Source organism: Gavia stellata, chromosome 21, assembly GCF_030936135.1.
Source record: "Gavia stellata isolate bGavSte3 chromosome 21, bGavSte3.hap2, whole genome shotgun sequence".
In the NCBI taxonomy this organism is placed as follows: domain Eukaryota; kingdom Metazoa; phylum Chordata; class Aves; order Gaviiformes; family Gaviidae; genus Gavia; species Gavia stellata.
This window is the reverse complement of record NC_082614.1, coordinates 1,879,166-1,892,825: the sequence shown is the minus strand read 5'-3', so window position 1 is coordinate 1,892,825 and position 13,660 is coordinate 1,879,166. Positions and strand designations below refer to the sequence as shown.

General features: G+C 64.7%; 2 protein-coding genes across 12 annotated transcripts in view; one reads left to right on the top strand and one right to left on the bottom strand.

Annotated features, from left to right (window-relative positions):
• Nucleotides 1–297: 297 nt before the first annotated feature.
• On the bottom strand, nt 298–4,064 carry NIPSNAP1 (nipsnap homolog 1). Its single transcript, XM_059827805.1, has 10 exons — nt 3,985–4,064; nt 2,491–2,618; nt 2,293–2,338; nt 1,886–1,980; nt 1,647–1,717; nt 1,390–1,530; nt 1,177–1,208; nt 967–1,061; nt 779–862; nt 298–423 (listed from the first exon to the last, which is right to left on the bottom strand). Exons 1-10 carry the CDS (start codon nt 4,062–4,064, stop codon nt 359–361), a joined length of 837 nt encoding a protein of 278 aa, XP_059683788.1. The 3' UTR covers nt 298–358.
• Nucleotides 4,065–6,015: 1,951 nt separating this feature from the next.
• The window catches only part of NF2 (NF2, moesin-ezrin-radixin like (MERLIN) tumor suppressor), a 47,456-nt gene continuing 39,811 nt past the window's right edge, over nt 6,016–13,660 (top strand). For all 11 annotated transcript variants that reach the window (XM_059827801.1, XM_059827804.1, XM_059827800.1 and 8 more), the window contains exon 1: nt 6,016–6,140. In XM_059827801.1, the coding sequence (XP_059683784.1) occupies nt 6,027–6,140 (114 nt within the window). In that variant the 5' untranslated portion in view covers nt 6,016–6,026. The remainder of the gene's footprint in view (nt 6,141–13,660) is intronic.

The following is a 13,660-nucleotide window of genomic DNA, read 5'->3' as shown; positions in this document are numbered from 1 at the left end:
CCTCCCCAGAGAGGGGACGAGGCGGTGGCATATTAAATATTTAATGGGCGATGTCCCGCAGGGGGGGCGGCTCCCGCCGGGAAAGGCACCCACGGGGAATAATTAACCCCCCCACCCACCCCCGGAGCCCACCCGGCTCCCCCCGGGGCAGCGCAGTCCCCTGCCGCACTGGGGGACCTTCCCCAGGATGGGGGGCTCCCCCCCTTCCCGCTCTCGCCCCCCCCGAGCACCCCAAATTGGGGGGGGGAGGCAGGAGCTGTGGGGGAGCAGAGCCCCCCCAGCAGTGCCGGGGTGCAGGCAGGGAGCCAGGTCCTGCGGGCGCAGGGGGAGACCCCGGCGCAGACCCCCCCCCTGCCGCTCACTGCAGGGGCGAAATCTTCAGGGGAATCATTATCCGCGACTCCATGCTCCGGATCAGCGGGACTGGAAAAGAAAGTCAGAGAGAGGTGAGGGCAGGGGGTCCCCAAGGCGGGCAGGGGGGTCCCCGGCGTGGGCAGGGGGTCCCCAGCGTGGGCAGGGGGTCCCCGGTGCGGGCAAGGGGGTCCCCAAGGCGGGCAGGGGGTCCCCAAGGCGGGCAGGGGGGTCCCCGGCGTGGGCAAGGGGGTCCCCAAGGCGGGCAGGGGGGTCCCCAAGGCGGGCAGGGGGTCCCCGGCGTGGGCAAGGGGGTCCCCGGCGTGGGCAAGGGGTCCCTGGTGCGGGCAAGGGGTCCCCAAGGCGGGCAGGGGGGTCCCCAAGGCGGGCAGGGGGGTCCCCAAGGCGGGCAGGGGGTCCCGCTCACCGGTATAGTACACGTTCTCGTCCCAGCCCCTCTTCCTCCAGGCCGCATTCCGTGTCTCCTCCCGGGACTGCAGGTCCCTGTAGGCTGCGGGGAGGGGGGTGGCACCGAGGGGGTGTCCCGTCCCCCCCCCCCAGCCCCTACAGCGGGTGCACCCCGGGGGGGACGCGGGCGGCGGGGAGGCCGCTTACCCCAGAGGTGGTGCACGACGTAGAGCTCCCCGATCTGGGAGAAGAACCCGCCGACCGCCTCCTGGTTCTCCTGCCGGTACTTAATGGCCCGAGCCCTGGCAGGCAGCGGGGGGAAGGTGGCGGGGGGCGGTTGCCCAAGGGCCCCCCCCTGCTCCGGGGGGGTCCTCTTCCCACCTCGGCTCCCTCCGTGCCGGGAAAACAGTCGCTTACCAGTTGTTGCCCCATTCGATCATGGTCCCTGGCTGGAAACGGAGGTAAAAACCAAGAGTGAGCCACCACATCCCACCCGCTCCCCCTGTTTGGGGTCTCTCCACCAAGGAGGGAGGAATTTGGGGGGCTGCCCCCCCAAAACACCAGGCAGGACCCCCGCCTGAGGGGTATATCGAGCCAAAGGCCACCCTGAGGCGTGGGCTGGCCCCCCACCTTCAGCTTGTAGGTCCTCAGCTCATAGATGTTGGGTCCCCGGCGAGGCAGGGGCTCGTTCCAGAAGCTGAACTCCAGGAGCAGCTGGTTCCTGCGGGACAGCAGCATCCGGCTCCTCTCCTTGCGGAAGTCCAGGTACTCCTGGGGACAGCCCCGGCCGGGGGTTTCGGGGTGGGGGCGAGCGCAACCCGGGCTGGGGGAGATCGGGCAGAGGCGAGGGGCAGAGCTCGGGCAGCTCACCCCAATCCTGGCGGTACCTTATTCTGCTTGAGCTTGTTCATGCAGTCCATGAGGGCCGGGTACCCGCCCGAGAAGCGCCAGAGGTGCACTGGAAGGAGAGTGTGGGGCTGGGGAGAGGGGGGGCAGCACCCCAAAAGCCCACCCGGCACCTCCCGCCCCAGGTGACAGCCAGGCCCTGGCACAGGCCGAGGTCTTCGCCTTCGCTCTCAGCCCCTGCGGCAGCGGAGGCAGCGGGAGCCACCGGCGGCCCTCTCACCTGCCTGGTCCTGCTCGCCGTACCACGTGTTCCAGTTCCCCACCAGGTCGCAGGGGTAGTCGGCGTCCGAGTGCAGCTTGGGCAGCACCTCCTCTCTGCGGGGGCACAGCGAGGGCAGCTGGGAGGGGGGAACCGCCCCAAAACCCTCCCGAGACCCCCGTTTACCCTCCCCGCTCAGCACGAGGGGTCTGCGCACAGAAGGGTCTGCTCTAACGGGACCTGGAGCACTCCAGGGATTGCACCCATTTCACAGGGAGGAAAACTGAGGCAAGGAGCAGGGGCACAGACCCGCCCAGGGCCTTGAGGAGCTCTGCACGAGCCCTCCCACCCCCCTCCGGCTCCAAAGCGGCACCCCACCACCCCGCCAGCACCCCGGGCAGCCCCCTCCGACAGGCAGCGGGGCTCACGTCAGGTTGTTGTAGGCGTCCAGGCACTCCGGCTTCACGTTGTGAACTGCGGGGAGAGGAGAGGGGCTGCCAGGGCGGGAGCAGGGCCCAGGGCAGCGCAGTGGGGCAGGTAGCGCAGTGGGGCGGGGGTCCCCATGGGCGAGGAGGGGCCAGCGCAGTGGGGTGCACCCCCAGCCCCTTCCTCCCGCCAGCGCTCACACTGGATCTTGTAGAGGCTGCTGGTCTCCTTCTTGGAGAGGAGGTTGGAATGGGCGTCCTTGCGGGGATCCACTTTGTGCACGAAGAGGGAGCGGAACCAGCTGCCCTCGGCGTCCCTCGAGTACCCCCTGCGAGACAGCGGGTGAGCGCGGGGGGAGCACCCGCTGACACCCCCTCCCCGGAGGGAACACCGGCGGCTCTGCCCCGGAGCGACCGGCTGGAAAGAAAATGGGACCCAAAGGCCATTGTGCTGTGCCCGTCAGCCCTCCCGCCTCTGCCAGCGGCTGCCTGCCGCCTCCGGATCCTGGGGGGCACCGTCCGGATCCTGGGGGGCACCCTCCATCCTGGGGGGCACTGTCTGGATCCTGGGGGGCACCCTCTATCCTGGGGGGCACCCTCTGGCTCCTGGGGGGCACCCTCCATCTGGGGGGCACTGTCCGGATCCTGGGGGGCACCGTCCATCTGGGGGGCACTGTCTGGATCCTGGGGGGCACCGTCTGGATCCTGGGGGGCACCCTCCATCTGGGGGGCACCCTCTGGCTCCTGGGGGGCACCCTCCATCCTGGGGGCACCCTCTGGCTCCTGGGTGGCACCCTCCATCTGGGGGGCACTGTCCGGCTCCTGGGGGGCACCGTCCGGATCCTGGGGGGCACCGTCCATCTGGGGGGCACCCTCTGGCTCCTGGGGGGCACCCTCCATCCTGGGGGCACCCTCTGGCTCCTGGGGGGCACCCTCCATCTGGGGGGCACTGTCCGGATCCTGGGGGGCACTGTCCATCTGGGGGGCACCATCCGGCTCCTGGAGGGCACCATCCGGCTCCTGGAGGGCACCCTCCATCCTGGGGGCACCCTCTGGCTCCTGGGGGGCACCCTCCATCCTGGGGGGCACTGTCCGGCTCCTGGGGGGCTCCGCGATCCCCCTCGGGGCAGGGGGCTGAGGCACGGCCCTGCCTGGCCCGGCTCGGGGGGACGTGGTGAAGGCGAAGGCACAGCTCCCCCCGCCCCAGGCTGCCGGGGGGGGCCCGAGCACAGCCGGGGCACCCGGACGGCCCCTTTGGGGGGGCAGATGGGCTGGTTGGGGGGCTGCCCCCCAAGAGCCCCCCCAGCCCCAGGAGCTGCTCCAGCCACGGTGACCCCCTCCGCGCTGGGTCAGACCCGCTGCCCCACGGCACCGGCCCACAGCTCCGCCGGTGCCCCCCGGGAGGGCGCGGGGCCCAGGGCGGGGGTCGGGGCCCTCCCCGGGGGGGGGATGACACCCACACCAGGGCCCCTCCAGCCCCGGGGCGGCGCTCCCGGGGACCTTTGCCCGTGGGGCTGTCCCGCCTGGGGAGGCACTGCCCGCGGCCCCCCCCCGCCCGGCGCCGCGCCAGGCCCCGGGCCCGGGCCCGCCCTGAGGGGAACCGGGGCGGGGACGGCGGTTCTGAGGGGAAAAGCGGGGCCGGGGGGTGGGAATGGGGCCGGGGGGGCCGGGGGGGGCCGGGGGGGCCCCGCTCACCGCGCTCCGCCGGGGGCCGCCCCGCCGCCCCGCAGCAGCCGCCGCAGCACCGCGCTCCCGCCGGACCGCGCCGCCGCCATCTTCCCCCGCAGCGGGGCGGGGCCGCAGGGGGGCGTGGTTAGCTGGAGCCCGCCCTTCGGGTAGACCACGCCCTCCAGGGGCGTGGCCCGCCGGCCTGGGCGTAGCAGCTGGCGCGGAGAAGGGCGGTTCTGATTGGGCGCCGCGCCCCGCGGCCGGCCACGCCTCCGCGCGCCCCGCCCCGCCCACTCGCCGCCGCCCGCTGCCAGAGCGAGGCCTCATTGGCTGCCGGCGGGGAGGCGGTGCCCGGAGGGGGCAGGGCCCCGACAGACCCCAGCAGCCAATCAGAACACTCACTTGGAGAAGTCAGTGTCTGATTGGCCGCGTTGTCTTCCACCGCCGTATCCTGCCCCCTGCCGGCCGGAGGAGGCAGCTGCTGCTTCCTCTCTGCTCCCGGGGGGCGGAGCTCCCGCGGGCTCCTCCCCAGAGGAGGCGGAGTCAACTGGGGCGGGGTCAGGCGGGGCGGGGCCGGGACCCATCTGCTGTCAGCGACGCCCGCGGGGCCCCACGACTCCCCCCGGGAGTCCTCCGAACCACAGCGCCCCCTGCCGGGCGGGACCTCCTCCTGCGGGGGGAGACCTGCGGGGGGGGAACGGGGGAACGCTGCTGCACTGTGCCCCACAGCCCCTCCAGCCCCATAGATCCGACCCTGCCCCATAACCCTCCTGCCCCATAGATCCAAACCTGCCCCATAACCCTCCTGCCCCATAGATCCGAACCTGCCCCATAACCCTCCTGCCCCACAGCCCTTCCTGCCCCATAGATCCGAACCTGCCCCATAACCCTCCTGCCCCACAGCCCCTCCTGCCCCATACATCCGAACCTGCCCCACAGCCCCTCCTGCCCCATAGATCCGACCCTGCCCCATAACCCTCCTGCCCCATAGATCCGAACCTGACCCATAAACTTCCTGCCCCATAGATCCGAAACTGCCCCATAACCCTCCTGCCCCACAGCCCCTCCTGCCCCATACATCCGAACCTGCCCCATAACCCTCCTGCCCCATAGATCCAAACCTGACCCATAACCTTCCTGCCCCATAGATCCGAAACTGCCCCATAACCCTCCTGCCCCACAGCCCCTCCTGCCCCATACATCCGAACCTGCCCCATAACCCTCCTGCCCCATAGATCCGAACCTGACCCATAACCTTCCTGCCCCATAGATCCGAAACTGCCCCATAACCCTCCTGCCCCACAGCCCCTCCTGCCCCATACATCCGAACCTGCCCAAAAAACCTCCAGCCCCATAGATCCGAAGCTCCCCATAACCCTCCTGCCCCACAGCCCCTTCTGCCCCATAGATCCGAAGCTCCCCATAACCCTCCTGCCCCACAGCCCTTCCTGCCCCATAGATCCGAACCTGCCCCATAACCCCTCCTGCCCCACAGCCCCTCCTGCCCCATAGATCCGAACCTGCCCCATAGCCCCTCCTGCCCCGTAACCCCTCCTGCCCCATAGCCCCTCCTGCCCCACAACCCCCAGCCCGCCCCATAAGTCCTCCCGCCCCACAGCCGCCGGTCCCGGTCCCGCTCCCCCGGAACGGGACTCTCCCGGAACGGGACCCGCACAGGAACGGGACCCGCCCGGACGGGGACCTCCCCGGCAGCAGGGGGCGGGTTCCGGGGCGCTCAGCCGCTGCCGGGTCCTAGCGCCCGCCTCCGCCTCTCCCTCCCACGCATGCGCCTGGGTGGACATCACGGCGCGGGCTGCCGCCCGCTCCGCCCGCCGCCAGGCGGCGCCAGCGCCCGCTGCCCCCCTCACTCCTTCCTCCCCCGCGCGGCGAGGCGGCCCCGCCTCCCCCCTCTCCTTCCCTTGAGCGGCGCGCGCTTCCCCCAATGGCATCCGCGCCCCTCCACCGCCCGCCTCCCCGTTGGCTTGCGGCGCGGCGGGGGGCGGGCCCGGTCCGTGGCGGGGCCAATGGCGCGGCGGGTCGGGGGGCGGCGGGCCCGGCCCTCCCCCGCCATGGCCGGGGCCATCGCCTCCCGCATGAGCTTCAGCTCGCTCAAGCGGAAGCAGCCCAAGACCTTCACCGTGCGCATCGCCACCATGGACGCCGAGATGGAGTTCAGCTGCGAGGTGACGGCCGCGGCGGCGGGACGGGGCTCCCGGGGGCGGCCCGCGGAGGTAGGCCGCGCCCCCCGCGGCCTTCCCCGCTCCCCCCGGGGCTCCCCCGGGCCCCCCCGGGCCGGGCTGTGGGGAGGGGGAGCGGGGGGGGGGGCGGCCCGGGGGGGAGCGGGGCCTGTGGGCCCTCCGGCCGCGGCCCGGTGGCGATCCGTGTCGGTACTGCGCCTCAGGGCCTTTATCGTTCCCCTTCGGGGTCTGTGTCGTTCCCCTTCGGGGTCTGTGTCGTTCCCCTTCGGGGTCTGTGTCATTCCCCTCCAATGCCTTTATCATTCCCTTTCAATACCTTCATCATTCCCCTTCAATACCTTTATCATTCCCCTTCAATGTCTGTGTCATTCCCCTTCAATACCGTCATCATTCCCCTTCAATGCCTTTATCATTCCCCTTTGGGGTCTGTGTCGTCCCCCTTTGGGGTCTCTGTCGTTCCCCTTCAATGTCTGTGTCATTCCCCTTCAATACCTTTATCATTCCCCTTTGGGGTCTCTGTCATTCCCCTTCAATGCCTTTAACATTCCCCTTTGGGGTCTGTGTCATTCCCCTTCAATACCTTTAACATTCCCCTTTGGGGTCTGTGTCATTCCCCTTCAATGCCTTTAACATTCCCCTTTGGGGTCTGTGTTATTCCCCTTCAATGCCTTTAACGTTCCCCTTTGGGGTCTGTGTCATTCCCCTTCAATGTCTGTGTCATTCCCCTTCAATGTCTGTGTCATTCCCCTTCAATGTCTGTGTCATTCCCCTTCAATACTGTCATCATTCCCCTTCAATGCCTTTATCATCCCCCTTCAATGTCTGTGTCGTTCCCCTTCAATACCTTTATCATTCCCCTTCAATACCTTTATCATTCCCTTTCAATACCTTCATCGTTCCCCTTCAATGCCTTTATCGTTCCCCTTCGGGGTCTCTGTCATTCCCCTTCGGGGTCTCTGTCATTCCCCTTTGGGGTCTCTGTCATTCCCCTTTGGGGTCTCTGTCATTCCCCTTCAATGTCTGTGTCGTTCCCCTTCAATGCCTTTATCATTCCCCTTTGGGGTCTCTGTCATTCCCCTTCGGGGTCTGTGTCGTTCCCCTTCAATACCTTTATCGTTCCCCTTCGGGGTCTCTGTCGTCCCCCTTTGGGGTCTCTGTCGTTCCCCTTCAATGTCTGTGTCGTTCCCCTTCAATGCCTTTATCATTCCCCTTTGGGGTCTCTGTCATTCCCCTTCGGGGTCTGTGTCGTTCCCCTTCAATACCTTTATCATTCCGCTTTATTTTGCCGTCACAGCCGGAGTCACCGCGGCACAGTGGCCCTCGCGAGGGCCCTGCGGTACGGCTGTCGAGGCCCGAACCCCCGAGGGTCCCGCTCGCAGCGCTCCCCAAACGCACGAGAAGGAGATTTTCCCCTTTTCACGGCTCGTGAGCCCAGCCCTGCAGATGAGGGGAGCTCCGGGGTCGTGTCCCGGCGCCCGCTCCCGTTCTCTCTGCCTTTTCTCCCGTACTTTGCCGCTTTGGGCCCTTGGGAAGCGGTAAACCTTCTCCCCGGGCGGCCGCTGTCAGCCCCGCGGGTCTGGGTTGTTGCTGCTGCGTTTTCAGCCCGTGCAGAGGGACCGGACGCGCAAACACCAAAAACCGTCTCTCCCCAGTGTAACTTTTTTACTTAATAGTCTCTATTTCCTCAGCCTCAACCCGATCCCGCGGGAATTCCAGCGCCCGTAAGCTGAGGGGTTTGTCATCGCCAGTTTTCTCGCTCTTGAAATCTGTTGCCGGCTCTGAAGAACTCTCTGCCTTTCCCAGGGATTAAGGGTTTATTTCAGACGGTCGTCGTGTGAGCTTCCCACCGTTACGCTGCCAGCAGAGTTTCAGTGTCCTGGCTCCGTTCTTGCGTGTTTTCCCGAGGCTGCCAGCAATAACGTATGATGAAAAGTAAATAATTCGGTTTTTTCTTTAATGGTGCGGCCGCTTGTTGTTCCGTGGCGGGATCAGGGTGTTTGCGCAGCGATAAGACAACGCTCTCGGGTGGGATTTGGCCGTGCAACTTCTGCATCTTCAGATGACTTCTCGGGGCGGCTCCTGCCAAAAGAGCTTGTCGCTGCAGCTCGACTTCTCCAGCCCTCCTGGAAGCGCAGGAAGGAGCCCACGAGCAGCGCGTGTTCTCCTGCTCGCATCTCCTGTGTCTTGACAGAGGCGGTGCACGAGGGACGCGTGAAGGAGTTCAGGCGTTGTCCTGGCGTGGGAGAATTCAAGCGTTGTCCTTCAGCGCAGAGCGCTCGAGCGGAGGGGAGGGAAGTAGTTGGGTGCAGGTGGGTGACAGGGCTGTTCCACGCCACGCTTACCGCAGGCGAGGTGTGTTTTATTCAAGCCCGGCACAGCAGCTTGAGGTGTGCGTTTTATCCGAGCTTGACTCGAGCAGTCCGGCTCCCCGGCCCGGTCTCTGTCCCTGTCCCTGTCTCGTGGATGTGCGGCTCGGGGGAAAGCTCCTTGGCTCGCTGACTCCGCAGAAACGCACCAAAGCCGACGCCTGATGTCGCAGAGGGATCAGACACACGCTGCGGCCTCTGTGGCGGGGGCTGATGCGAGGGAGGGGACGGGAAGGGGCCCAGGGAAGGGCTCAGCTTGTGCAGCCCACGCCAAGACCCGGAGCCGGGAGCGGAGCTTGTGCCCGCGGTGGTCTCGGCTGCCCCACCTGTGAGTCGAAGGGGCGGGAGAGTGGACGGTCTGGGGGGACCACGCTTCTCCCTGAAGGGATCCTGCCCCCGGCCGAAGATTTGCCGGGCTGAGGCCCTGGAGGGGTGAGACGGGAGAGGAGTGAGCGGCACGGTTGGCCTGAGCGTCTGTGCCATCGGGGCAGGAGCTGGCAGGCGGAGAGGAGCTCCGGCAGTTCCTCTGCGGTGCCGGCGGTGTACCTCCGCTTGGGTTCTGTCTCATACCTGCTGTGCCGGAGCCTGCTCCCTGCCTCAGGCTTCGAACCCCACGGCAAACAGCAGCCCGGCAGGCGGAGGAAGGGATGTGCTGCCCGATCGGTGCTGACGCCTCGGCTTCGCCCCAGGGTGCCCATCCAAACGGCCCCGCAGGGAGCCCTGCCTGCTCGGCAGCCCTCCCGGGGAGCGGGGTTTGCTTGAGCCTCGGGAGCTGGCGGGTGGGTGTTCGGAGCAGGATGGGACGGTGGGAAACCCTCTGCGGGCCGGGGCTGCAGGTCCCTGGGGAGCAGAGGCCACAGTCTGGGCGGAGCAGGCCGATTCCGGTCGTCCTGCCGTGCCGTCTTGTCGTGCCTTCGGTCCCATCCGCTTCCAGAAGGCCCCGTCCTCTCTCCGCCCTGTTGCAAATCGCCACCGCTCATCTCCGTGCCCGACCTCTCTGCTCCCAGCCTTGCTCCGAGTGTTGCCATGTTGCTTTTGCCCCCCCTTTTCCTTCTCCAGGAGCTGGATCCCGTCTGGTGAGTGATCCGGGGGGTGCGTGGCCGTTCCGGGCAGGCTGACGCGACGTGTGGGGCTCTTCAGCGTAGCTTAACCAGTGGCTTCTCGGAACGGGTATCGTTCGTGTGCTGGTAAACCCCTTTGAGCGATCGGCGCTTTGCTGTAGAGGCTTTTCTCTGTGGGAGTGATACAACTGATGTTTTTTCTTTACGCTTTATTCCAGAGCTCTCGAGGTGTGCTCTGTGTTGTCACGAGTTAGACATCCCGGCCCCGCCGTGCGGGACAGAGGCGACGTCCTCGCCTCGAGGCAGTGCCGGCGGAAACCCGGGACCTCAATGCCACCCGGGACCGGCGGAGGCCGCGGGACGTGGGGCCTGGCAGTGACCGCCCGGGCGAGCGGCTGGGCTAGCGAGGTCTGCCCCGGCCCTGGAGGAGAGCGTGCGGAGCGGCCGAGATCTGAATCCCTGACCTGCTCCGGCGTGACGGCTGGCTTTCGGGGCTGGGCCGAAGGTGGCTGGCTGCAAAGTGTAGAGCCCCGGCTCCTGTGCCAGCGGTCCCTCTTCTTCCGAGCCCACCGCTGCCGCCGTGGGGGCCACACTTTGTTTTTCTGTGTTAATTTTTCAATCTGCCCTGTAGAAATTCCCAGCTGCGTATTTTAAGAGCTCATATCTGCTTTGCATCTGTTTGCTCTGCAAATGGTGTCTCTAAATTGAGCCCAAATCTAAAATTATTCGTAGAAAGGCAATCTTCATCTTTCTAATGTGGTGAGGAAGCTTAATAATCACAGTTGGGGTTTCACTTTAAAGACTTACAGTTTGTTTGGGGGAATCTTGAAGGCGCAAAGTGAACGTCTTCCTTTTTGTTACCTCCATCGCAGCTGTTTGAGCCTGGTACCCAATTAATCGATGGCACCTTGAGGAGCGATAGACATCTGCATAGCTCTTCAAATCCCCGTCTTACACCGATTCCTACTGCCCCACCTTCCCGGGAACAGCCTCGGATAACCCGGGCGGCCCTTCAGCTCTCGGCGCTTGGAGAGCAGTGCGAGAGAAACCCGGTTGAAAGGCATATTCCGCGTTGGTGTTCCCCCGGGATGAACACCGCGATAAGCAGCACGCTGCCCGAGTGCTGATCGGGGAAAAGCTGTTTGAAGCGGCGGCGGCGTAAGGCAGAGCGCGGCAGGGTGTGGTACTCGCGCTGATGGCTTGATGTCAGCCCAGAGCGCGGTGCCGGGAGCCTGCCGTGCCCGATGGTTTCCTCCGATGGTGCGACGTACCCGACGGTGGCCCTGAACCGATTAATGTAGCCGACACGGCGAAGGTAATGGGATTTTGGTGGTGCCTCTCTAGATGAGGTGGTCGGTTATCTGTTAGCTCTGGCACAACGTCTTAAAACCCTGCGGTATTTCCAAGTCCGCGTCTTCCAAGGCATCGCTCGTCCTGTCCCTCCGGCGGGATGGCGGTGCTGTAGTGCGGCTGCTCTCCGGTTGGTCTCGCGCGCTCGGATGTGCCGGTTTTTTCCTCCGGGAACCAAGTTCCCTGGTCGAGGGGAGAACCCACCAATCTTTTGGTCCTGTGCATGGCTTTGCCCGTTCCTTCCTCCCGTGGCGGTCAGGCGGGTTTGTGGCTTTCCGCTTCCGGAGCCACAGCACCTTTTCCGAGGGTGGGTGTTTTCTTTAGCCCTTTCTGTCGTGTCTGTGATCTTGGGCCGGAAACTCCCGCAGGGATGGGTGCTCCGCCGAGGCGCAGCTTCCCGACCTTCATCCCTGGGCAGCAGCAGCTTCTGCGGGCCTGGAGTTACGAAGGAGTAGAAAAGCTGTACAGCCAGCCGAGGGAAAGAGCTTAAGCGTTCAAGCAGCAAGGAGAAGCAGATTTGGAGTGATGTATTTGCTGGTTGAAATGAGCATCCTATTACTGCTTCAGCACTTAAGCTGTTCCTCGCTGTCCGCAGAACAGTTTTGGTTGGAAGGGATCGTTTTAGCCCGGTGCCCCGCTCGGTGCGGGGCCAGTTGGGTGTGGTTGGTTGTGAAGCTCTCCTCTTCCCTCGTCAGGAGACGAGACCCAATTTCTGCAGCACGCGGCCAAGCGTTAGTCTCTTTGTTAACAGACGGGAGGAGTTGCGTAGCTGAGCTGCACGAGTTCCTCCTCTGAAACGGCAGCAAGTGAAGATTTGGCGGTGCAAATCTGGGGCCAAAGAAGTTTTTTGAGTCAGAGCTGGCGCAGTAAATCGGGGTTGAGTTTTCAGCTCTGTCCAGTCACTGCGCTAAAATAAAGAGGGAAGAGAAGGAAACCAGGGAGCCAAGTGCCCCCGGCTCCCTCCTGCCTTGCCGAACGCTCGGAAGGGGTTTTACAAAGATCCTTCCACCCGCAGTTAGACGTTCGGCAGCGGTTTGGTGACGCGAGTAGGGGCGGTGATCTCTCTCGATGCCGCTGAGCTCCCGCAAGCGGGCAGACGGTTAACCGGAAAAGACAAATCTGTGGGCAGTAACAGCTCTTTTAAAAAGCAGCGAGAAATAATCCCCCTCAGCCACAAAATGATCTGCAGTGAATCGTTGGGATACCGCCTGTCAAAGCCGACGTCCTCAGCGCGCCCGTCTGCCCCCACCCTGCGTCGGCTCCCTGCGAGCGCTCGGGAGTTGGTGCTGTTTCGTCGCTGCTGATCTCTCCCTACACGTGAGACGCGGCAGGTAAGGGCCGTTTTCCCACTTCGTGTCTTGGAGGGGGTTTATGCCAAAAAAAAAAAGGAAAGGCAGAAATTCTGCTGATTCACAACAGTGTCATTTGGAATTAATGTTTCGGAGGTGTCCTGCTTGGAGCGGTTCGGTTCTGCGTTCCCTTAAGCTGTGCGCGAGTCGCGTGAGACTTATTGTGAGCACAGATCCTCTTTTGGCTCCTCTCTGCCCGCACCCTGCGTCTGAAAGGCTCTCTGGATCCCCCCTGTCCCACTGCAGCCTCTTTGGAGCCCGTTCCAAAACCCTGTGTTATCCTGTTCCCTCCGCAGATCGTTCCAAACCGCTGCCAGTCCTCGGTCTCCGCGGTTAACCCAGGGGAGGTGTGTGGATGCAAAGGGGAAGGAGGGAAGGCACTTGGGGCAGAAAATCTTTCGCTTTCGGTGTGTGTACTCCAGCTTTGATGCCGCTTGATACCTCTTTTTTTTTTTCTTTGTACAGGCAGTGGCTTTCGAGTAGGTGGTTTTTGAAATTAAAAGGACTTGGACAGGGAAGCAGCCCTGGAAACAATCTGCTTGGAGGTGGGAGGCAGCGCTCCGTTAGAAAACCGAGCGGCCCTTCAGATTGGAAGAGAGGCATTTGGCAGCACGCGTGCTTTAGCCGTGCTTCGTTCAGGGGTGAACTTGCAGTCGCCGGGGCAAGGCCAAGCCTCCCCCCTAAAGCTGACAGGGCTGTAAAGCCTGGCCGGGCTGTCCCTGGGGTAAGCGGTCTGTTTTCAGAGTGCATCAGCGTGCAAACGATCCTCAGAGCAGGTCAGGCTCGGGGAATACTCCCTGTCCCTCGGCAAAGCCGGCTCCGGCCCAGAGGTAAGGCTCGGCGCTGGGCTCGCCGCCCTGCCTGGCCCTTCCCAGGGCAGGGAGGAGTGTGCTGCACTACGGACCGTGCCACAGCAGCACGGGGACGGCTCCGTCGAATGTTATATCCCTGCGCCGGAGGTCCCTGCGGGAACCAGACCCTTCTCTCCGCCTCTTGGAGCTTCTTCCCCTGCCTCGAGCTGCTGCTCCACCCTTGAACTCTCAAACTGCGCAGCCCCAGCTTAGGGGGCGAGGTGAGGCTTTGGGATACCCTCCGTTGTTGTCCCCTCTGCCTTTCCCGCTCGCTCCGGTGCCGGCTGGCCGGAGCCACAGCAGCTTGGTCTCCCGCGTGCCTCCGTCTTGGGCGGACCCCACGCAGAGTGCTTGGCCGCGCCATCTGCGGTGCGACGCCTAGGCGGGTTTTTGGCCTCCTCGGTGGTTAACAGAAATAGATTTTAATTAAAAGCTTATTATCGAGTTGTCGTGTAGCATTAGTAAATAAAAATAACTTTTACAGCCCTGTCTGGTGGCTCAGTAAGCGGCGACTGAAAGTGTTTGACA